General features: G+C 47.1%; 4 protein-coding genes across 4 annotated transcripts; 2 read left to right on the top strand and 2 right to left on the bottom strand.

Annotated features, from left to right (window-relative positions):
* Positions 1-31: 31 nt before the first annotated feature.
* On the bottom strand, positions 32-2,325 carry NDUFA2 (NADH dehydrogenase (ubiquinone) 1 alpha subcomplex, 2, 8kDa). Its single transcript, XM_008585851.1, has 3 exons — positions 2,161-2,325; positions 1,935-2,041; positions 32-233 (listed from the first exon to the last, which is right to left on the bottom strand). Exons 1-3 carry the CDS (start codon positions 2,259-2,261, stop codon positions 142-144), a joined length of 300 nt encoding a protein of 99 aa, XP_008584073.1. The 5' UTR covers positions 2,262-2,325; the 3' UTR covers positions 32-141.
* Positions 2,326-2,492: 167 nt separating this feature from the next.
* IK (IK cytokine, down-regulator of HLA II) lies at positions 2,493-13,645 on the top strand. The gene is made up of 20 exons (XM_008585819.1): positions 2,493-2,609; positions 3,023-3,089; positions 4,834-4,926; positions 5,441-5,500; positions 6,430-6,597; positions 6,763-6,877; positions 7,335-7,405; positions 7,680-7,726; positions 8,560-8,723; positions 9,620-9,728; positions 10,071-10,110; positions 10,254-10,479; positions 10,716-10,734; positions 11,213-11,291; positions 11,579-11,659; positions 11,902-11,959; positions 12,763-12,851; positions 13,051-13,159; positions 13,341-13,375; positions 13,464-13,645. The coding sequence occupies exons 1-20, from the start codon at positions 2,594-2,596 to the stop codon at positions 13,489-13,491; spliced, it is 1,674 nt and encodes a 557-aa protein (XP_008584041.1). The 5' UTR covers positions 2,493-2,593; the 3' UTR covers positions 13,492-13,645.
* A 1,990-nt stretch (positions 13,646-15,635) lies between these two features.
* On the top strand, positions 15,636-20,454 carry WDR55 (WD repeat domain 55). The gene is made up of 7 exons (XM_008585799.1): positions 15,636-15,857; positions 18,656-18,756; positions 18,842-18,929; positions 19,038-19,217; positions 19,317-19,416; positions 19,510-19,679; positions 19,760-20,454. Exons 1-7 carry the CDS (start codon positions 15,667-15,669, stop codon positions 20,079-20,081), a joined length of 1,152 nt encoding a protein of 383 aa, XP_008584021.1. The 5' UTR covers positions 15,636-15,666; the 3' UTR covers positions 20,082-20,454.
* On the bottom strand, positions 20,301-23,034 carry DND1 (DND microRNA-mediated repression inhibitor 1). The gene is made up of 4 exons (XM_008585807.1): positions 22,966-23,034; positions 22,724-22,841; positions 21,881-22,342; positions 20,301-21,237 (listed from the first exon to the last, which is right to left on the bottom strand). Exons 1-4 carry the CDS (start codon positions 22,987-22,989, stop codon positions 20,780-20,782), a joined length of 1,062 nt encoding a protein of 353 aa, XP_008584029.1. The 5' UTR covers positions 22,990-23,034; the 3' UTR covers positions 20,301-20,779.
* Between the last annotated feature and the right edge of the window lie 56 nt (positions 23,035-23,090).

Below are 23,090 nucleotides of genomic sequence, written 5' to 3'. Positions count from 1 at the left end.
AGAATGAAGATAAGAATATCCTGAGACAGCATTTGACAGTACAAGCTTTATAAGGAATGGGAGAATACATTTTTCCACATTGTACTCAGTCCAGCAGAGCCCAGGCTCTGGAGCTGTTGTTCTTAATCCTCAGTGGAGGCTTCAGGCTTTGCCACTTAGCACATTCTCCAAGGCTCTGGTTACCTGATCAGTACTGAAGTTGTTCAAAGAGACACTCTTCTCTTGGCCAAATGCTGAGGAGAGAAGGAGGTGACTAAGTATCTGCTCTGCAGTGTGGGAGCTACTAAAATGTAAAAGGTCTTTGTCTTTATCTTACAGTCTTGTTAGGATGGGAAAGGTAGTAAAGAGATATGACCAAGTGGATTTGGTATGCCCCAAATTAATCCAGTGGGTCTCAAACATATCTAAGAAGCACATCTGGAATTCTAGTTGGCTGATTCTGGGTGGCCCCAATGAGAAGGTGTTGTAGGGAGGCTTTACGGGGTACTATAGGCATTTATTATTAACCACCTTGGGCAGTATATTGCATGGACCTAGCCTTGGCTGGGTGCCCATTCTCTGGGCTCCCATAGTCCAACTAACATAATACTTAGCTAGCACAATACACCAAAGTTACTCGTGTCTGTTTCCCACCTCTAGTCTACTGGCTTTTGGAAAGAGAACCTTTTTTCCTCCTGCAAACAATTATTAGTGCATGGCACATTACAGATGTCCACTGTTTGAACAAATCTTTTTTAGGTGTGATTCTTTCCCCCACCTCCAGACATTCCTTGGGCATGGTATAAAAAGTCATGATTAAAATTCCACTATTCAAGGGCTGGCCCCGTGCTCACTCGGGAGAATGCGGTGCTGGTAGCGCCAAGGCCGCGGGTTCGGATCCTATATAGGGATGGTTGGTGCGCTCACGGGCTGAGTGTGGTGCAGACCACACCGTGCTGAGGGGTGCGATCCCCTTACCAGTCAAAAAAAAAAAAAAAAAAATTCCACTATTCAGTATGTATAAATACTTATTGACAAGAAATTTTCAGATTGTGATATGATAAAAATGGGCTAGAGGCAATGTTACTTAACTGGTCTGGGAATGCTTTTTTGAGTCGATAATGTACTGTATAAATTTATTTTACAGGATACTCAAATAATAACCTGAATAATAACAAGAAGTGAGCCATGGGGCCGGCCCGGTGGCGTACTGCTACAGTGCGCCGCTTGGGAGTGCGGTGGCGCTCCCGCCGAGGGTTCGGATCCCACATACAGACCGGTTCCCGCTCACTGGCTGAGCGAGGTGCGGGTGCGACACCGAGGGTTGCGATCCCGTTGCCGGACACGAAAAAAGACAAAAAGAAAAAAAAAAAAAAAAGTGAGCCATGAAAGTCTGGGAGAAGTGCATTCTAGGAAAGGGGAACAGATGTAAAGACTCAATCCTATTATGTCCTAGGTGCATAACTCTAGTTATGCTCCATAAAATTTTGATTGAGTTTTCTAATCTCTACAATGAAAAAAGGATCCTCTCTCATGATTAACGGAGATTAAATGATATTTAGGCAAGAAAGTACTCGGTAAAGAGTCTAGTATTAAGTGCTCAACATTATTGAGATTCTCACATGCTACCTGGAATGGCACTGGCTACACTTAGTTTGACCTACACCGACAGGAATTGACTAGCATCTCTTCTTTCCTATCTGAAACCCATTCTGAACTACAAAAACGACAGCTCCTGGTCCCCACGCAGGACCTGGCCAGCCTCCACGTAGATGTTGCCCGGGATACAGAACATCATATAACCTTGTGAATATAAATTTCTTCATTGGCAATAAGGTCAACAACAAGGCCAAGTTCTAGTCTCTCCACAGGCTTTTGCGTGATTTCGGGCGGCTCCTTCTCTTGAACCCTCGTTCCCCCACAGAGGTCTCAGACCCCTGGCGTCCCGCGCTCACCGTAGCGGGCCCACAATTTGGGCTGCACATCAGAGCATTCGCGGATTAGGATGGGAAGATCGGGGTTCGCCTTCTTCAGCTCCACATAGCGTTTCTCGATGAAGTCCCTGCGGGGTCGGAGAAAGCGCCGCGCGTGCTGTGGGCGCGAGTTTCCCCAAACACCGGGGAGGTCGAGGTCGTGACCCCGGCGTCCCGAAGCCCACCCGTGTCACCACGCCTCGCCTACCTGACGCCCTGGCTGCTGGGAGAGCGCTGGCATAAATGGATGCGAATCTCACGCAGGCCCAGCTTTGCTCCGACCCCTCGACTCGCTGCGGCTACCGCCATCTTCGCTAGCACTGAAGCCCCCAATTCCAAGTATTCGGGCCAAGTTCTCCAGTTGGACCAATAGCGGACACGCCGGCCTCCGCCATGACTGACGTAAGGGGGCGGGGAAAAGTTTAGCCAATGACATTAAAGAATTGTAGGGTAATTGGGCGGTCTTCCTCTAATTTCTCCGCGCACAGGCTAGGACAGACGGGAGAGGTAGGAAGCGGAAAGGCTCGGTACGCAAAGCACTGTGGGTTGATTTCTGAGGTGCACTGTGGGAAAAGGATTGTTTGTCGCCGCAGTGTTGTTGGAGCCTCGGTCCCTGCTGGCGTTCAAAGACAGCGGACAAAATGCCGGAGCGAGATAGTAAGCCTCGGGCCATCTGCGCTTTCTTCTGCGTGGGACTCGGGGCATTTGGCGTGTTACTTTAGCTTTTGAGTTTAAGCGGTGTGTGTGTGAGTGTGAGAGAGAGAGAGACACGACTGGAGCCCGCAGAAGCCGTTCTGCCCCAAATGAGGCCGGACAGCTCCAGACTCTTACCAATCCTCGTTCCTGCCCCAGTGACGTCGTGCGGCTTTTGTCCATGGATTCTCCCGTCCCTTTAGTTAATACTGAATTGCGCTTGTTCATCTTTCACTTAATATTTTAGATGTGATGTTCGGGCAGGTTTAGGGGCCCTCTGTGCACCCACAGCTCCTTGTATTTTCCCGTTTCAGCACTTATCACATTGTACTGTCACTGCCGCTCTTGACTAAATTAATGCCAATTCTTTTTGTTAGGTGAGCCGTTCTCCAACCCTTTGGCCCCAGATGGCCACGATGTGGATGATCCTCACTCCTTCCACCAGTGAGTATTTTATCGTAGGACCATGGAAATGAGCTGGGAATGAGTAGAGTGGTGATGTTGATGGTGAAAAAATTCTGAATGTCGCTGGCCGGTTAGCTCAGTTGGTTAGAGCGTGGTACTGATAACACCAAGTTCTAGGGCTTGATCCCTGTACTGGCCAGCAAAAAAAAAAAATAATAATAATAATCTGAATGTTATGTCAGCAAGGATGGTCAAAAAATCGTACCACTTGGCCCCGTATCTCTGTGAACCTTAATTGGATCAGGCCAATTGCATAACAGTGTTACAGGGGAAATTCTGGCAGGGAAGGTGCTAGTTTTTTTTACTATGTTGTTTAATTACACACTATATAGGAATTAATTCTTCCTGTAGAAAATTAAAACATCAGAAATAAGGGTAAAGCCATCTTTGATAACATTCCCAATTTCAGTCTCTTTCTTAGAGGTAACCACTTTTATCTTTTTTATGTGTATCTTTTTCTCTTTTTTAAGAGAAAAATGTATGTATATGTATTTATATACATACATGCATGTCTGAGGAAAATATTGCTTTGTAAGTTAAAATATTAAGTTAAATGGCGTTATTCTGTATATACCATGTATACCATTTCGTAACTTGCTTTTCTCTTTTTTTTTTAATCCCACTCAATATCTTAGAGATTATTTTCATGGCAGTGATGAGGACACCCTCCTTGACTAAACTTTAGTCAGGTTCATCCAAGAGTTCTGTTTTTGAGTAGGCCTTGTCCTTGGTCTGCTGAGCTCAGTTTTAGCAAAGAATCAAGCCCCCATCCCCCACAAGTTTCTCTTAGTAAGCTTCTCTAAATCTCCACTTGTCTCTGTTGTATTTGGAGTTAAATTCAGTCTCTCTCCCTTGTTACAATGTTTTAGCAAAGAATCAAGCCCCCATCCCCCACAAGTTTCTCTTAGTAAGCTTCTCTAAATCCCCACTTGTCTCTGTTGTATTTGGAGTTAAATTCAGTCTCTCTCCCTTGTTACAATAGTCTTGGCTCCTATTGCAGTACTCTTCAATAAAGTCTTCCTTGGGAGGAAGAGGAACTTAATTAGTTATCATGGGTGGGGGAAGGGGAGCTTGATTGATTATGAAGAGTGGGGGGATTCTTTATAAACTGATTTAGCAGGATTCTTTTTTAAAACTGGGTCAGCAGACCAAGAAAGAGCCCTAGTCAGAAGAGGGCTCAAAAGAGTCTGACTATAGTTTGGTCAAGGAGGGAGTCTTTTGTCAGTGTACCAATTAAAGTTATCTCTTGTACTCTCAGTGCTATCTGTTCCACATTTGGGAAACACTTTATTCTCAGGTTAATGGACATTGAGGTTGTTCAACCTTTTTATAATTTTCAAGGCTATAATTGAACTTCTTTTACAGGCCTTCTTATATGCAAATGCCAGTAATTGGAAAGGCTAAATATAGATAAATGGAGTTGCTGGATCATGGGGTATATGCGCTTCAATTTTAAGAAATACTGCCAAATTGCCCTCCAAAATGTTTATACTCATTTACATTCCCATCAGCAGTATATGAGAGTATTCTCTTTCTGAATTATCACTCATACTCAATTTATCAATTTTTTTGGTAGTTAACACTCTGATGCATTAAAAGTGGCGTGTCTTTGTTTTCATTTGTATTTTTCTGATTTCTAGTAAAGTTAACTGTGTGTTTTTACATGTTCCTTTTCCATTTCTTATTGGGTACTAATTTTTGAAATCTTTACCTTTTCTTCTAGATCAAAACTTACTAATGAAGACTTCAGGAAACTTCTCATGACCCCAAGGGCTGCACCTACTTCTGCTCCACCCTCTAAGTCACGTCACCATGAGTAAGTCTTCTGGTGATCCAACCTGTCTACCATCTTCCTTGCTCCTACTTATCCCTTTTTATCAGATTGTCTTAGGAGCTGGAAGGCTAGTCCTTTATGAATCCTATGGTTCTGATTTTCTCCCTGTTGAGATTGAAGTTCCAGTGTTTACAGGTATGCCCTAATATCTCATTGTTTCTCAGAGTATGTTTCATGGACTATTGCATTAGAGTCCTTGATGGTGCAGATAGACAGATATCTGGGCCTATTCCAGCCCCACCGACTGAGACTCTCTGGGGCAGATACTTGGGGATATATAATTTTAATAGTCCCTCAGGTATTTGTTGTGTTTTCTGAAGTTTGAGAACCACTCACCTACAAATATCGACATGGATTTCTGCTTGATTGAAACTGTTGCTTTGGCCAGTTTTATAGGCCTTTCTTTAGTCCTCAAGGCTACTTTTTGGGGTTTCTGGGGCTGTGTCAATATTTTACTATCAGTGAATTTCTTTCTTTCCTTTTTTTTTTTTTTTAGGATGCCAAGGGAGTACAATGAGGATGAAGACCCAGCTGCACGAAGGAGGAAAAAGAAAAGGTGAAGGAATTGGTGGCAAAACCAAGCCCCCAACAAAAAAAAATAAAAAAAGAAAATGTGAAGGAAGGGTGGAGGGGTGTTAGGTGTTAAGGTGGATAGTGTTTGAGGAGAAAGGAGTAGGGGATAGTTATGAAGCTGGATACTGAGGTTTCTTTTGTTGTTTTGAGGTTCTCTGCTTACTTTTTTTTTCAATTTTATTTATATTTGTTTTTGTTGGGTACATTTTCTGCTTTTCTTAGTGGAGAGGAGTGGTAGAGTGGCAGTACAGGGCTTTGGAGTCAGCCTGTATTTTAATTTTGTCTTCACCAATTGCTACCTGGATAACCTTGGGCATTTTGCTTAACTTCCCTAATCTGTGGACAGAATGAAGGTAGTGATAATAGCTTTTATCAGGTTGTTATGAGGATCTGCTGTCAGAGTGCATTTAAGCACATAGCACTAGTGCCTGGCATTTTGTTACCACCCGATAAATCTTGACTGCCATCAACATCATTATTATTATTTATATGGTACTAAACTTTCTGTACCTGGTACTTTGCTTTCCCTCTTTTCTGGGGTGGACCAGCAAGGAATGAGTTATTTTCAGCTGAAATTAGAAGATAAAAATTCAGAGGATTTTCTGATTGCTGTGTGGAAAAGTCTCCTGTACCTATAAAGAATCATTAGAGTTGGGTGACATTAAATTAGAGTTCTGAAGTGACAGATAGAGTGTCCCAAGGTGGCATTGGAACAGTATGTCTGTGAACTGAAATAAGCTGTAGCTCTGATTTTGAGGACTATCAGGAGGTGGCCGGCAGTTCTATCAGAACATATATGAGCTTTCACCATACAGAACAGGATGAAGATGTAGGGAAACAGGCAGCAATGGTTCTGTTGACCCTAAGGTAGCAGCTGGTGGGCCTTACATGTTTGCCTTTCTGTTGTCCCAGTTATTATGCCAAGCTACGCCAACAAGAAATTGAGAGAGAGAGAGAGCTGGCAGAGAAGTACCGGGACCGTGCCAAGGAACGGAGAGATGGCGTGAACAAAGATTATGAGGAAACTGAGCTGATCAGCACCACAGCTAACTACAGGGCGGTGGGCCCCACTGCTGAGGCGTGAGTACCGAGGGGACCAGGGTGTGGTTCCCTCAGCATCCAGAGACAGTCATGGTATGAACTCTTCCTCATACTTTCCCTGCTCTGGAGCCCACACTAAGCCATTTCAAGAGGCATTTGTCACCCACAAAAGACTGTTCTTATGTGGCATCTTTCATTATATAGGGACAAATCAGCTGCAGAGAAGAGAAGACAGTTGATCCAGGAGTCCAAATTCTTGGGTGGTGACATGGAACACACCCATTTGGTGAAAGGCCTGGATTTTGCTCTCCTTCAAAAGGTGAGTCCTGATGGGCAGGTGGGGAGTACTAGAGTGTTGAATGCATTTGTACAGGCCTTGAAGGGTGAGGAGGGAGACGCCTGATAGTTTAGACCACCTAGAATAAGGGCTGAGGGTGACGCCCCTCTGTAGGAATAATTGCTAGTCATCCTTCAGGTATCAGTCTAAATTTTATTTCCTTGGGGAAGCCATCCCTGATCAGCCAGGTTTGACTAAGTTTCCTACCCTTCATTTCCTATTTCCTGCACCTTTGCATAGGCCTTCTATTTCACTTATAGCAGATATTGCACTTTGTCGAAATTATTTTCTGTCTCTCCTGTTGTAAGCTGTATTAGAGGACAGTATCTGTCTTGTTTAATATCGTGTTCTTAGTTCCTGGCACAGTGTGGTATAGTAGACATTCAGTAAATATATGTAAAGTGAATGAATGTCTAAATCCTACTTGCTTTCCTGTTAGGTACGAGCTGAGATTGCCAGCAAAGAGAAAGAGGAGGAAGAACTGATGGAAAAGCCCCAGAAGGAGACCAAGTAAGTAAATATTAGGGAAGGCTTGAGAGTTCAGAAAGGTTGACTTAAAGTAGAAACATACAGGCCAGCCCGTGGCTCACTTGGGAGAGTGTGGTGCTGATAACACCAAGGCCAAGGGTTTGGATCCCTATATAGGGATGGCCGGTTAGCTCACTTGGGAGAGCGTGGTGCTGACAACACCAAGTCAAGGGTTAAGATCCCCTTATCGGTCATCTTTAAGAAAAAAAGTAGAAACATATATTTAGCAAAAAAAATTGTTATTTTGTCTTTTCAGGAAAGATGAGGATCCGGAAAATAAAATCGAATTTAAAACACGTCTGGGTGAGTACAGAGTTTCTATAATAATGCCTGTCCATTCTAGGTGAATTGTAGGGAATTTAATCCTCTGGGCAGGATATGCTTACCTTTTCCTCCAACCTCCTTTCCTCTTTCTTGCCCAGCTAATTCTCATAAAACCAGCTAATTCTCATAAAATAATCTAATAGAACTCAGACATGGACTTAGTTATTTCATGTGTTATTTATGTCTCCTCAGTTAGATTGGATGCTCTTTCCAGGTTGGGGCTTATGCTTTAGAATGCAGGTAGTATGCTTAGTGATTAAAAGCTCAGAATTTGGAGTCAGATGAAACCACACTGATTTTAGACAACTGGTTTTTCTTCCTTTTGTTTATCTGTAAAAATTGGGTTAATGTTTACCTCATGGGATAATTTAGGTATGAAAAAAATAAAATATACAAAATGCCTATCATATTGAGCATGAAGTACAGCTGTTTTTTCCAGCATCATCAATATTACCTTAAACCTCATCCTTCTTCCTCATAGGGCTTAATACAATATGGGCACATAGTGCCCTTGAGAAGGCAATGTGGAAGAGTGGATAGGAACCAGGCTCTGGAGTTAGACTCCCTGGGTCCCATTCTTTGCTGTGTTACTTGATAGCTGTATAACTTTAGGTAAATCATTTAATTGTCAGCCTTAGTATTTCCATCAGTAAAAAGAGGATAATAATGCGTACCTCATAGGGCTGTCGTGAAGACTGAATGAAGCAAAATATGTATAGCACTGGGCATGATGGCTGGCAAGCACTTCATAAATGGCAGCTGTTACTATAGAAAGTTCTCATTGGCTACTTGTGCTCTTCCACTTTTTGTAGGCCGCAATGTTTACCGTATGCTTTTCAAGAGCAAAGCATATGACCGGAATGAGTTGTTCCTGCCAGGCCGCATGGCCTATGTGGTAGACCTGGATGACGAGTATGCTGACACAGATATCCCCACCACTCTTATCCGCAGCAAGGCTGATTGCCCCACCATGGAGGTTAGTGACTGAGTCCTGAGAGCCCATCACATGGGCCTCGAACCTGGGAATCAGCCTTGCCTCTCTCCTATCCATTGTCTATCATATCACCAAGTCCTATTCACTTTTTACCTCCTAAATCTCAACTGAATCCGTTCTCCATTTCCACCAATAATATTCTTGTCTAAGTCATAATATCTTGCTGGAACTGTTAAAAGAGGCTTCTAACTGGTTTCTCTACTTCCACTCTGGTTTCCTTCTGATATGTTATTTCTTTTTATTGAGATGTTATTCATGTGCCATATAATTCATCCTTCTTTTCTGTTTGTTTTTGTTTTTTTGGTAGCTGGCCAGTATGGGGTAATTCACCCTTTTTAAGTGTACAGTTCAGTGGTTTTTTAGTGTATTCACAGAGTTGTATATAACCTTTACCACAATCAATTTTAGAACATTTTCATCACCCCAAAAGGAAATTAGCCTTCACTGTGCCCCTGCATATCTCTTCATCCCATTATGGTTTTAACACATGGCCAGGTTGATCTTTTTAAAACATAAATTTCTGACTCATTATAGTTCAGAAGCTTTCAGTGGTTTCTTGTTGTTTCTAGGATAGAGAGCAAAATCTTTACCGTGGCCTGTGAGCCCCTGTAATATCTGGCTTTCTAGCCTCTTTTCACCATGCCTCCTTGTTTGTTCTCCAGCCATCCTTGCTTCCTTGAATGTTGTAGATTGTAGATTTGCTTTTCACCCAGGGCCTTTGTGCATGTTGTTTCATCTGTATGGAATGTCCTTCCACAACATCTCTTTCCCTGTCTACTTAGTTAATTGTAACTCCTTCAGTTTGTTAAGTGAATGAATGAATAAATGAAGAGATTTCTGCTTGATGGGATAACATTCTTGCTTCTTGGGGTTTTCAGGCCCAGACTACACTGACCACAAATGACATTGTCATCAGCAAGCTCACCCAGATTCTTTCATACCTAAGGCAGGGTACCCGCAACAAGAAGCTCAAGAAGAAGGATAAAGGTACCTGGGGGGTTAGGGAGAGAAACCTTATTCCTGGAGGGGCATTTGGGGATGGAACCAAGGTCTTCTGGAGCCTTCTGTTTCCAGGACATTGGGAGGCTCCTAGGGAACAGAGAAAAATGGGAGCAATGGAGCATTGGTAAGGAGATGATTATGTCCAGGTTCTATCTGCTTGACCCACCCAGAGCAGTGGTCAGGTTTGAAGCATGAGGAGGGAGAATGGGTAACTTTTGTTCCATGTTTTAAACAGATGTTTAAAAGGTTATTGGGAATTGGAGAGGATAGTGAGGCTGTGTGGGAATTAACAAAGGAGTGTATTCCTTATTCCTCTTTACATTTCAGGAAAGCTGGAAGAGAAGAAACCTCCTGAGGCTGACATGAAGTATGTATTCTAGTCCCTGGCATCTGATTAGAGGGAGGGGGCTCTGCATTTCTTGTCTTTGGCATTTTGGGGAGGCCTTGGTGGAGGAAAGGACAGGAGGAGTGGAGGTGTGTGTAGGCAGCTAGCGATCTCTGTTTTCCTAGCATTTTTGAAGACATTGGGGATTATGTCCCTTCCACCACCAAGACACCCCGGGACAAGGAGCGGGAGAGGTATCGGGAAAGGGAGCGTGACCGAGAGAGAGACAGAGATCGTGACCGAGAGCGGGAGCGAGAACGAGATCGGGAGCGTGAGCGAGAGCGGGACCGAGAGAGAGAGGAGGAAAAGAAGAGGCACAGCTACTTTGAGAAGCCGAAAGTGGATGATGAGGTGAGATGTGGGCCCTTCATACCAAATGGAGGAGCTGCCCCTCTCTGCCTGCCCAGCCAGGTACAGGACCCTCCTATTTTATAGGCGTCTCATGGCTCTGCAGCAGCATCTAACCCAGGATAGGAACCATCCTGGAAATTGGGGCAAGGTGGGGTGAGGAATTGATTCATACTTCTGGGAGGGATGAGTAGGAATTCCTCATGGTGACACTCATCTCAGTTTTTGTTTTCTTTCAGCCCACGGATGTTGACAAAGGTGGGTTGCAGCCACAGCATCTTACATTGGCTCTAGCAGTCCTTCTTTCCCCTGGGTTGAGAGTCTGACCTAGAGTGCAGAGCCAGCCAAGGTGGCATTGGGATGCTTCCTGGTTCTGAGTCTTCATAAGCATCAGGTCTTGCTTTATGGAATAGACAGAGGATGAGTGAGTCTGGAGTTCCCTCCACCTTCCTGGGCAATGGCAAGGCATATTTGCTCTTAGATATAATTCTTCCAGGTCTGGGGTTCTGAGGAGGTGAGGCAGAGGTTGAGAGTGTAATGTTCTGGGTACCTTACTCACATTTCAACCAGAGTAGCTCATGATTAGTTGGAGTTTGGTTAAAATTTTGTTAGGTAAAAGAGCTCTGTTGTCTGAAAAAATGTTTCTGTGAAAGCTACAGGTTGGAAATATGTTGTGGAGAGGAAGTTTTGAGAGCCTCAGTTCAAAAATCTGAGCAGAGTTCTCTTTTTCCCCTAGGACCTGGGTCTGCCAAGGAGTTGATCAAGTCCATCAATGAAAAGTTTGCTGGGTCTGCCAGCTGGGAAGGCACTGAATCATATCCTTTATTTTAATATGTTCCTGGGTTCCAGAGAACTGTTCTCTTTTCATTCCAACTCCACCTGCCTTCCTGCTCCCTCATACCCCTCCATCTGCTCCTTCCCTTTTGTGTTGAGTTTTTTGACAGGTGTGAAATGCTTTGGTCCTTCCCCAGAGGATCCACTGAAGCTCACAGCCCTTTCCTTAAAATTTTCATGTTGGAGCTTCTATTCCTTGGCCCCTCCTGCCTGAAGCTTTTCTGTGATAGGAGAAATTCTATCTAGTGTTTTCTTTAACATAGCATATGCTAAAGAAGCCAGAAGACAAAAAGCAGCTGGGAGATTTCTTTGGCATGTCCAACAGTTATGCAGAGTGCTACCCAGCTACGTAAGTAAGACCCTGTTAAGGGAGGCTGGGATGGTTGGAGAACAATTTAGGGGCTGAGGTGGAAATTTGATTTGCTGGAACCCAGGAGTACGTCTTACTTAAATGAATTATTCTATTGGACTCTGATTTGGGAGGTCTGGGGTGGTCATTCCCAGGCAGATAGTCTCTTAGGTGAGTTGGTTTCCGGATGAAGCATAAGGATCTGGGTCTGCAGCATTTGTTTAACTGTTGCTTCTCTTTAGGATGGATGACATGGCTGTGGATAGTGACGAGGAGGTGGATTATAGCAAAATGGACCAGGTGTGTAGTTAGAAGGATGGTGGGGGCCTTTGGGCTGTTACTCTTTAGCACATATCTTCTTTGCCACTTCCAGAAATTCTGTCTCTCATTTACTGGGCCCTACCCTCCTTCAGCAGCAGCAATAGAAGCAGCAGCATTGTGGGTCACAAGCAGCTTAACTGTTTTGCATAAAATCACATGAAAGAGAGCCAAAAATCTATTTCTTATTTCCTACAACAAAGTGCCAGGCTTTGATTCCCATCCTAGGCAGTAAGCAAGTATTAACGCATAAGCAGAAAGGACAGAAGGAATTGCTAGTCTTTAGAAAATAAATGAATTTTATTCTAGCCGGGATTGAACTTTTTCTCTACATCTTAAAGTTAAAAAACAAAACAAACCACCACTAACACCATTGATGGTGAAGAAATCTCATCTACATTTCCCTTATTGTCTGTGTACTGCAGTGGTTAAGAGCATGGTTTAATCTTGGAGCCTTGTTTAATCCTGCCATGGCCATTTATTAGTTTTATGATCTTGCCAAGTTTTTTTTTTTACTGCTTATGCCTCAGTTTCCTCATCAGGATAATGGAGAGAAATATAGTTCCTCTTCATGGACTTTCTGTAAAAATTAAATAAGATGTGTCTGCTGTTCAGAATAATGCCTGGCACAGTAAGTATGTAGTAAGCATTTATTATTTATTAGGGTAGGATTTATGAATGGTGAAACCTGGGATTGTGGGAGAGTCTGGTTTTACTCAAGGGCTGAAATTCCATTTTCACTGACATCTCTTCCTTCCCCACCCCCCCCTTCTGTCCTGTAATAGGGTAATAAGAAGGGCCCCTTAGGTCGCTGGGACTTTGATACCCAGGAGGAATACAGCGAGTATATGAACAACAAAGAGGCTTTGCCCAAGTGAGTTGGTATTGAATGTGGGCAGGGAGTAAAGAGGGGTATGGAGATTTTGTGGACTAGCTCACACCAGGTTAGAGGGTGTGGTCTGGCTGAGATATTCTTAAAGAGGTCTCTGCCCACAGGGTCTTCTGGGAAAACCCTGCTACTGCTATGCAAGGTTCTGTTGCCATCTTCCCCCAATTGTCTTTTTTGTCCTCAGGGCTGCATTCCAGTATGGTATCAAGATGTCTGAAGGGCGGAAAACTAGGCGCTTCAAGGAAACCAATGACAAGGCAGAGCTTGATCGCCAGTGGAAGAAAATTAGTGCAGTAAGTCGGACTGCCCCTTGGATGGGAGGTTTCAGTTGGGAGTTAGACATGGGCCCACAGATCCAGGAATAGGCATGAAGTTGGAGAGCCACAGAAGTGAGAGAGAGGTCAGCCTTGGGCCTCAGGTGAGCCTAGACTGGCAGTGTGACTGCGGTATAGACAATCACTGTTCTTTTTGCAGATCATTGAGAAGAGGAAGAAGATGGAAGCTGATGGGTGAGCAGCAGCATTCTTCCTCTGCGGGACTGGTGGGAATTGCTTAATGTATTGATCTTATGCTGACCCATTTCTCCTTCCATTGCAGGGTTGAAGTGAAGAGACCAAAGTACTAATCTCTAGTTCCAACTGGAGAATCTCCACAAAGATGTGCTCCCCACTGCTTTCTTTCTACAGTTCCCAAAAAGGTTGCAAGATGGGTTTTTTTTGTGAATGTATATACAATTTTATTGTATAATCATTTGGTTCCATTAAAATTGATTAACCTGCTGTCTTATCTTTTCTACATTGAGCATCCCCCCCTAGGGTCTCAGGAACGCCAAAAAGGCTAATTCCACTGGTTGTATAAAATCACGTGCAGAAAGTCATATTAGTTCTTTCCTGAGCTGTGGTTCTAGATTCTTAGTAAGAATGTTTACTAGCTAGTGTGCCCAGTGGAGAAGGGAATAATGACTGTCACTGATAGGCAGGAAGAATGTAAGGATTATTGGTCTTAAATGTGACTCAGTCAGGCCCATCTGGGGGCCTAGTCCCAGGAAAGAGATTCCCTGAGGATTAAGGTCAGCCTGCTGGGCTGTCAATCTGATCCCAGGGCTGCGCAGGATTGGGCTCTGGGTGAAGGCATCTGATGAAAATCACTTGTGCGAACAAAAACCTTTTATGAGTTTTTTCCCTCCTAGGAGATGTAGTAATGCTGAGTACAGATCACTGCATTGTTGGCTGAAGGGATAACCTTGGGGAAGTGCCTTTGGTACCCCCAACAGGTGCAGCCTGGCCCTGCAGATACAGAAATCACTATCCTAGGCCAGAAGGGTTTGGTATTCTTCAACGCCCTGGAAAGCCAAGGCCAGGGTGAGCCTGTCTCTGACTTTCAAATCACTCCATCCCCCATCCATTTCTGCCTCTCTTCTCATTGTCAGCCCTTTGGTCTGGTGCTCATCATTAGAGATCACTACTTTCTGGCTAGATACAAAGCTGCTATGCCTACCCTAAGTCCATGACTGATCCAAGGACAGCTAGAAAGTCACCTTGGCCATTCCCTTGTATTTGATCATTTCTATCTTGATAGGACAGAGCTTTTTGAGGAAACCAGCTTTGTGCATGGCACTTAAGGGGCTGAAATTGGGCCCTGCCTGCAACAGCAGCTAGGGTGGCTAGTTTCAGACAAATGATGCGCTGGTCCCACGGTTGTAGGCGGCAGTCTCAATTGGGGAAAAGGTCACAGAGATGTCTCAGAGGAAAATACCTGGAGGATCACTAAGAGCAAGACCTGGGCATTGACTACCAGTTTAAAATTGTTTCTGCAAGACCACCAACCCCCATGGAAGTGACCAAGGCCGCCTGGTTGGCCACATAGTGACAAGAACTCAACACCACACAGCAAATTTCCCAGTCACTCAGCAAGCGGGATACAGAGCCTCTCTAACCTCACTTTTTTCACCTCTTTAGGGATGTTGGGCATCAGCATATGAGATATCTTAGAAAGCTTAGTACTACAGAGATGTGAGCAGGTTCTCTTCAGCCACAGGAGCACCTACTCCTCATCTGCTGCGCCATGAAGAGCCCTCCCATCTTTGTGGAGTCTGGTAACAGCGATGTCCAGAACGTCAGCTGTGGTGCCACTTTTCCTGTTTGGCAATTTCTTGGTAGATCTGAGCACAGCCGGTCCAGCCCGCTGAGGGTTTGGAGCCAAACTGTAGGAACGGGCGCAGGGCGCTGTTCGTTTGGCCACGAAGACTTTGGGCGTAGACAGCAGCGGCTTGAGTGTGTGCGCAGGCTGCCCGCTGTCCGTGACGCGTATGTCATCTCGCGGCGTGAGCTTTTGCTGCTTCCCGACTGCTCTGGCTGTCGCTTGCCATAATCTTGGGTTTTACCAAGCCACGAACGACTGGCGTCCCTCTCTCCTATCCCGAGGTCATTAAGTCCTCCTGGTTGTAGGAGGGAACACCAAACTGTCAGTATGGGTCAGGATGAGGGGAAAGGACTTTACACAGTTCCCAACTTCACGTGAAGTGACTACGGAGGGAGGGGATTGACAGTCGCACTGTCAAGCTAGCTCAAGCACTGGGCACAGGTGGACAAGGAAGCGGTGGACCGCGGAGTCGCAACCTCCCGGGTCCTCTCCAGCCGCAACCGCGGTGGCCCGCCCATCTCTTCTGGGAGACGGAGAATGCCGACGACATTTCCGGTCCCGCCCCGCGACGCGGAAGCTGCGTGCTGGGCCACTCCGGCGTGTGACTCGTTCCCGGGCTGCCGGCCCTTCAGCAGCTCGCCTCACAATCCTCCCTGGCATGGACCGCAAGTGTGAGGAGAGGCCCGCAGAGGATGGGAGTGACGAGGAGGACCCTGACCCCATGGCAGCCCCGGCGCGGATCCGGGACACCCCCGAAGACATCTTGCTGGAAGCGCCGGCCTGTGGGCTGGCGCTCCATCCGGCCCGCGACATCCTGGCAGCAGGGGACGTGGACGGGGACGTGTTCGTGTGAGTGCGGGGCAGGGCCGGAGGCGTGGTGAGAGTGGGGGCGTAGGAGCTCCTAGTCTGGAATCTCCCCAGGGATGGAGCTGGGACGAGGAAGGAGGAGAGAAGGTTGCAGGGAGACGAATTTTGCAAGACTCGCTGTTCGTCCAATAACATTAGGCTTTAAACAAGTCACCACACAAATCTGTTGAACAAACTGAAAGAAGTTGAACGAACTGAAAGAAAGGAGGACAAAGTAGCTGGCATTGTCGTGACGGAGCCCAGCGACATTAGAAGACAAGAAGGGGTCTAAGGCCCCGTTATTTCCTACTGAATTATTATATTGAACCTGAAACAGTCTCAACGGGCCTATTGCTTTTGCTTCTTGCCCCTTTAATCGATCTTTCAAAAACACGAATCCAACCAGTCCCTTCATTGATTAAAACCCTCCAATGGCCTACTTTTAGAATTTAGTAAAATCTCCTTAATCCGGCTTTTAAGTCCTTACCATCTGGCCCTTGCCTGTTCTTCCTTTTGCTTTCTGTGCTCACTCATCCTTATCTTTTAAATGTATCTTGAAGCCTCAATTCCTTTGCACACCCTATTCCTTCTTCCTTGAAAACTCTTTCTCCCTCACTTTTACCTACTATCCTGAGTTCTCAGCATCTCTTCCCTCTTCCTCCATGCCCCAGATTAAATTAGGTTACCTGGTGGATACTGCCATGGCTCTAGGAAGCATGGCACTTTTCCTTCATAAACTTCACTGGTATAATGATTTGTAAACACACATCCGTTTGTGTAATTATTCGAATGCTTGCCTCCTCCATTAAAGAAATGTTTTTCAGATTTTTTACCTTGCTCCGCTCCACAGTAAAAATACCTCTTATGTTATTTGTGATGCACTCTGATAATTTCTGGTTTATTTTATTCTATCATTCCCATATGCATATACACAGTGCAGATTGCAACTTTCTAATAGATTATGACTGGAATTTGAAGAACACTGTTCTGGAGTGTAATCTGTAGTCTGTTTTATTCCCTGGTTTATCTCCTTCCTCTAGTCCAGGGTAGGTGCCCAATACATGTTTGATTTTGAAAAAATAATGGAGGCTGGAAGCATTGCAAAGCCACTAAAGGTTTTAACCAGGAGAATTGTGCTATCAGATTTACTTGATAACTTTAAAATTTAATCCCTCATTAACTGTAATGGCCTTAGGCAAGTTAACTTCTGCATTTTCATCTTTTTTTTGGGGGGGGGAGGGCTGCTGGTGGGTAAAGGGATCTGAACCCCTGACTTTGGTGTTATTCATTTTCATCTTTGAAAATGGGAATAATAATACCTACCCTGCAGGGGGGACAGTGTTTAGTACAGTGCCTGAGCAGTTAAACAAATATAGGTTACTTTCTATACTGTCCATATTTACAGTGCCAGACACTTGGGAGTCACCTAGACCTCCACTTTTCTGTACACCTCCAAACCCCCATTGCTTTGGTTTGTTATCAGTTTCTTTTTCAGTCTCAGAAAAGGTTCTGGAGGGCACCCCTGGGGTCTCCCCATTCCCCTTCCACAGCCACTGCCTTCTGGTGGGCCTCTGACTTCTTATTGCTTTGGTTTGTTATCAGTTTCTTTTTCAGTCTCAGAAAAGGTTCTGGAGGGCACCCCTTGGGTCTCCCCATTCCCCTTCCACAGCCACTGCCTTCTGGTGGGCCTCTGACTTCTTCTATGACCATTCCAGAGAGGTTCCTTTTCCCAGAAGATTAAATTGAGACTTGTGCTTGGCCTACATAGTCTCAAGCCCAGTCCAGCCCATCTTTCCAGATTCAGCAATGCCCCTCTCTTGCCACTTGAACCCTCCTCATTCCTTGTCTCTGCTCTAGAAGGGACATCAATGTCTGCCTCCAGTATCTCTACCCCTTGTTCTCCGCCAAGTGAGCTCTTACTTATTCCTTATGATCCAACTCACATGTCATCACTTTAGTTTTCCAGGGCTCTCTTCTTCCTTCCTAAGTATTCAATCTGTGAATATTAAACAACTTTTTCATGCTAGGCACTGAGAAAGCAATGAGTAGACCCAGTTCTGCCCGCCTGCAACTCACTGACAGTTAAGCATTTATTCATTCAGCCCTTTTTGAGGATTTTCTCTGAGGTAGGCATTGGGGATATTCTCCAGACTGGTACTTGCCTCAAAGCTGAGTTTACATGGCTGGTTGGTTAGCTCACTTGGTTAGAGCATGGTGCTGATAACACCAAGGTCCAGGGTTCTATCCCTGTACTGGCTAGCAGCAAAAAAAAAAAGCCGAGTTTACAGGCTGGTCCCTCTGCACCACCTCCATTTTGATCCTACCTCTTTTTCAGCATGTGGTCACAATGTGCTGTAATTAATTGTGGCTTTCTCTAGCTTCTGCAGATCTGGAGGGCAAGAGCCCCTGCCTTGGTGATTTTTTACATTCCCAACTTCTGGGGCTGATCTAATGTCATTGATTTAACAGATATTTCTGTGCCTCTGCAGTGGTCCAGACCCAATTTTTCCCTAGTCTGGGGCTTTCAAGGATGGTGAAGAGGGGCAGGATGGAGTGAGGTCACAAAAGTTCTGAGCAAATGTACCTTGAATTAATGTATATTGAATGAAAATAAGCCGTAACATTTGAAGTACACTGAAAGTGGAGAAATGGGATGGTAAAATCTTTGGGGTTAGAGGTGTGCCAAGTGTAAGCAGGAACTCCTAGGTAGGTGAGAAGTTTGGTCTTATCTAGGTGGTCTCTGCACTCCATGCATCCGAGGTGGTGTCTGGAGTTATTCACTCTCCTCCCTCTCTCCCCAGTTTTTCCTACTCTTGCCAGGAAGGAGAAACCAAGGAGCTCTGGTCCTCAGGTCACCACCTCAAGTCCTGCCGAGCTGTGGTCTTCTCTGAAGATGGGCAGAGTGAGTACTGGGGAAGGCAGCCAGCAATGTGGTGGTGGAAAAGGAGCAGTGAGTAGCACCATGACCTGAGCACCTTTTCCTCCAGAACTTGTTACTGTCTCCAAGGACAAAGCCATCCACTTTCTAGATGTGGAGCAGGGCCGACTGGAAAGACGTATTTCCAAGGCTCATGGGTAAGGGGAGCCAGTTGTGTGTATGTGCACGGAGGTGAGGGGTAAGGACTGGGGCTACTGGGACAACAAAGATACTCCAAAAAGTAATCAATGCGTGTGTGTCTCCAGTGCCCCCATCAACAGTGTGCTGCTGGTGGATGAGAATGTTCTGGCCACTGGGGATGACACAGGTGGTGTCCGGCTCTGGGATCAGCGGAAGGAGGGCCCCTTAATGGATATGCGTCAGCATGAGGAGTACATCGCCGACATGGCTCTGGACCCAGCCAAGAAGCTGCTGCTGACAGCCAGGTAGAATCTCAGAGTTGCCTCCCTTCCCCACCCCTCCCTGTGTGAAATATCTTCCTCTAAGTTAGCTTCCAGCTAAGCCTGCTGTTCTCATTTCTACAGTGGGGATGGCTGCCTTGGCGTCTTCAACATCAAGCGACGCCGGTTTGAGCTACTTTCAGAGCCTCAGTCTGGGGACCTGACCACTGTCACCCTCATGAAAGTACAGCTGAGTATAGTGGCATGGCGGGGTGTGTGTGCTAAAGGCTTGGTCTAGGTGGCCTCAAAGATATGGTTTGCCTTCCCTTCCCGGCAGTGTGGGAAGAAGGTGGCCTGTGGCTCCAGTGAAGCTACCATCTACCTCTTCAACTGGAATGGCTTTGGGGCCACAAGTGACCGCTTTGCCCTGAGAGCTGAATCCATTGACTGCATGGTTCCAGTCACTGAGAGTCTGCTGTGCACTGGCTCCACTGATGGAGTCATCAGGTGAGGGAAGTCAAGACAGCCCTCATAGGAAGGGGAGGCCCAGCTAGCCAGTACTCCAACACTGTTCTTTCACTGTCCAGGGCTGTGAACATCCTGCCAAACCGTGTGGTGGGCAGTGTGGGCCAGCATGCTGGGCAGCCAGTGGAAGAGCTGGCCCTCTCCCACTGTGGCCGCTTCCTGGCCAGTAGTGGCCATGACCAGCGCCTCAAGTTTTGGGAAATGGCCCAGCTGCGAGCTGTGGTGGTGGATGATTACCGACGGCGCAAGAAGAAGGGACGACCACTGCGGGCCCTGAGCAGCAAAGCGTGGAGCAATGATGACTTCTTCTCAGGACTGAGGGAGGAGGGTGAGGACTCCACAGCTCGGGAGGAAGAGGAGGAGAATGAGGATGACAGTGACTGAAGGGATGAGCTGAGTCAGGACAGCTCCTCACCAGGCATGAGTCTTGCTTCCTGGGATGGATCACCAGAGAGAATATGAATTTATAATACTCTATTGTGCAGCTTAAGAAGATGCAGACAAGCCCAGGACTCCAGGCACTGATGAGAGCACCTGTAGTGGCTGCTCACTCTACCAGTGTAAGACAAACCCTAAGTTGGCGCAGGACAGCACAGACATGTGTACACCAACCAGGGGTTTAATATAAATACAACCAGCATAGAAAAACTCAAAACTATACATAAACCAAAACCAGATGCCAAGAAGTGGGGATAAAGGCAGAATTTCTGACCCTTTGGTTCAGCTGACCCTCCAAATAAAATCCAACCAAAAGAAATCAAGAAAATAACCACGATTCATACTAAGCTGTGGGAGGAAGGGGGGTGAGGGGACAAAGGTAGGTATGGGTGTCACCATGGGGCAGGTCTGACCCAGGGCTGGGAGGGGGAGGGCAAGGTCCTTCACCACAACATAAGCCAAACCTGAGCTGCCCCAGGTGCTAGGAGGCCCTGCCCAAGCAGGGGGGCTGTGTCAGACATGCAGCAGGACTCCTGCCCCTCCCCCAATGGGATCAGATAGTGGCCACCCAGGCCTGCTGGGCTGGAGACTGACACAGGCTCTGCCTACTTGTTTATTAGGCTGCCTGTGGAGAGAGAGTGGGGTCACTGCTTAACGAAGGTACCTGCCTCAGCCCCAGCAGACCACAAGAAGCTGGCCCCAGACTCACTCAGTGCCTCCAGCAGCTGTGCGGACACCGCATCCTTGGCTACCTCATGCCCATCCTGCCCATCTGGGGCCAGCACAACCCAGATAAGGCCGCTGAAAGGCACTGGATGACCAGGGATCACCACCTGATACCAGAAGTGGTGCCAGCCAGCAGGTCCTGTGCCCAAACACTTGGTGAGGAACACTGGGCTGCCAAGCTTCATTTGTTGGCACAGCAGCTGGAGGGCAGCCCGAGCCCCTTGTGACCCTAGCCTGTCCCTAGCCCAGGCCAATTGGCTGCCCTGCGGCTGTAGGCACCGCAGTGAGGGACCCACAAGGTTCTGGCGGAGTCGCTGCTTCAGGTCTGGCTTGAGCCACTCCACGGCCACCTGCTCTCCACAGAGGCGTGACTGCCCTGCAGGAAAAAGAGATAAGAGCAGGTCTAAGCCCTGGGCCCAAGCCTCCAAGACTCTGATCCCTTTGTAGTTACACAGGCCTGTTTAATTTATAGCCTCCCATTTCACGGTGGTGTGACCTTGGGTAAGAGAAGACTACGAAGCCTAGATAAGGCTTCATTGTCTTTATTTGTAAAGGGGGGGTAATAACTGCTACCTTCATAAGTTTCCTTGTAGAGTACTGGTCATTGCAGGCTTTGTCAACTTCATAACCATCACAATAGCTGATCTTTACTGTGAATACCTGCTAAGAATCATGAAATGTGCTAAATGCCCTAAACCCATTATGTTACTTCTCACAGCTGTCTTGAGAAAGCAGGTTCTATGGTAGATAACAGATAGGCTCAGTTGGACTTCCTTGGCCAAGTCAGTTTCTCTTATAACATTCTCATCTCTATTTTTCATTGGAATGTTGAGGATTAAGGCAGGAAATAATGCACGCTAAGAGTTAAGTTTAGGTAAGTGGCTCTCAGCTCAAATAGTGTAAGGTCGGAAACTCAGGCATGCTTGGTCCTAAGATTTTGTGACTTTAACGCCTATGTAAAGTGCCTGGCAGAACCTGTTTGGCCCCAACCAGCAGCCCCCCCGCAGCTTCCACCCTACCTTCCACCAGGGCCTTTTTGGCCATGGCTGCGGCGCGGTGCGAGCTGAACTTGAGCAGCGCGATCTGCGCGGGCACCGGCCCGGGGCTGGGCAGCAGCAGCGCCTCCTGCAGGTCAGGGCCCAGAGGCTGCAGCGCGAGCAACAGCGCACGGCGGCTCACGTCCGGCGGCAACCCATCCACGCTCAGCTCGCTCTTCTCGGTGCTGCGGCACACGAGCAGCGGGCAGGAGGGCCGCAGCGGGTGGTTGTGCAGCGTGGCGATGGCGGCCTGCGCGCCGCGCCGCGAGCTGTAGCGGGCGTAGGCGAAGCCGCGGTTTAGGCCGCTGAAGGTCATCATCAGGCGGAACTCGTAGAGGCGGCCCACGCGCTGGAATAGTGGGATCAGCTGGTGCTCGTAGACGTCCTGGGGCAGCCGCCCGATAAACACCTCCGACCCCGCTGGCGGCGGACTGCCTACCCAGCCTGGTGGATAGGGTAAGGAGGGGAAGCGTCATCCACCCCGATGGTTCCGAGTTTGGGGCCCAAGGAACTCAACGCGGGAGAGCACCCTGTGAGCAAACGTCTGTGAAATGGTTACAGCACCCGCACCTCGGGACATTGGATATCTAGGTGACTGAACTAACAACGGGGCTGGCAGAGTCAGTAGGGGAACCTTAAGACTAGCTCCATTCCTCGATGGGGCGGGTGGATGGGAACCACAGACAGATTTCCTGCTTGGGGGTGTAAATCCGGGTAGTTCGATGTTTCTGACTGTGGCGCCGGGGGCAGGCCCCTCCCCCCAAGGGAGGTTTGCGAGGCCGTCAAGGATGGAGTAGGCAGGCGTGGGGACTGGGGCTACCGTACCTGGGGGTGGCCCGCCATACTTCCTCTGCCCGTTCACCTGTACCAGGCGGATGCCTGTCTCCCTGACCCACGCCTCCAACGCCGCCTTGTTCTCTGGATTCACCTTCTCACACCATAGCTGAGAGGGAAAAGGCAGGTTGGAATGGCGGATCACCGAGCCCTCCCCAACCTCTCCTGTGGTGTTGTAGTCCATGTAGCAGCCCCCCGCCGCTCGGGTGGGGGCCAAAAAGCCAGCCACTTACCTCACACTCCCGCTTAGACTGCATGGCTCTCCCGCTGGCTGCCTGCACCCCCTTTATAACTTCCTCCCTATCCGCAGTCTGGAAACTTCCCTACCCCTCCACCCCGCAAGCTCTCGTTGGCTCTG

The sequence above is a fragment of the Galeopterus variegatus genome, unplaced genomic scaffold, assembly GCF_000696425.1.
Source record: "Galeopterus variegatus unplaced genomic scaffold, G_variegatus-3.0.2 Scaffold107, whole genome shotgun sequence".
Lineage (NCBI taxonomy): Eukaryota > Metazoa > Chordata > Mammalia > Dermoptera > Cynocephalidae > Galeopterus > Galeopterus variegatus.
Note: the sequence above shows the minus strand (reverse complement) of the source record. Positions and strands in the feature narration are given on the sequence as shown.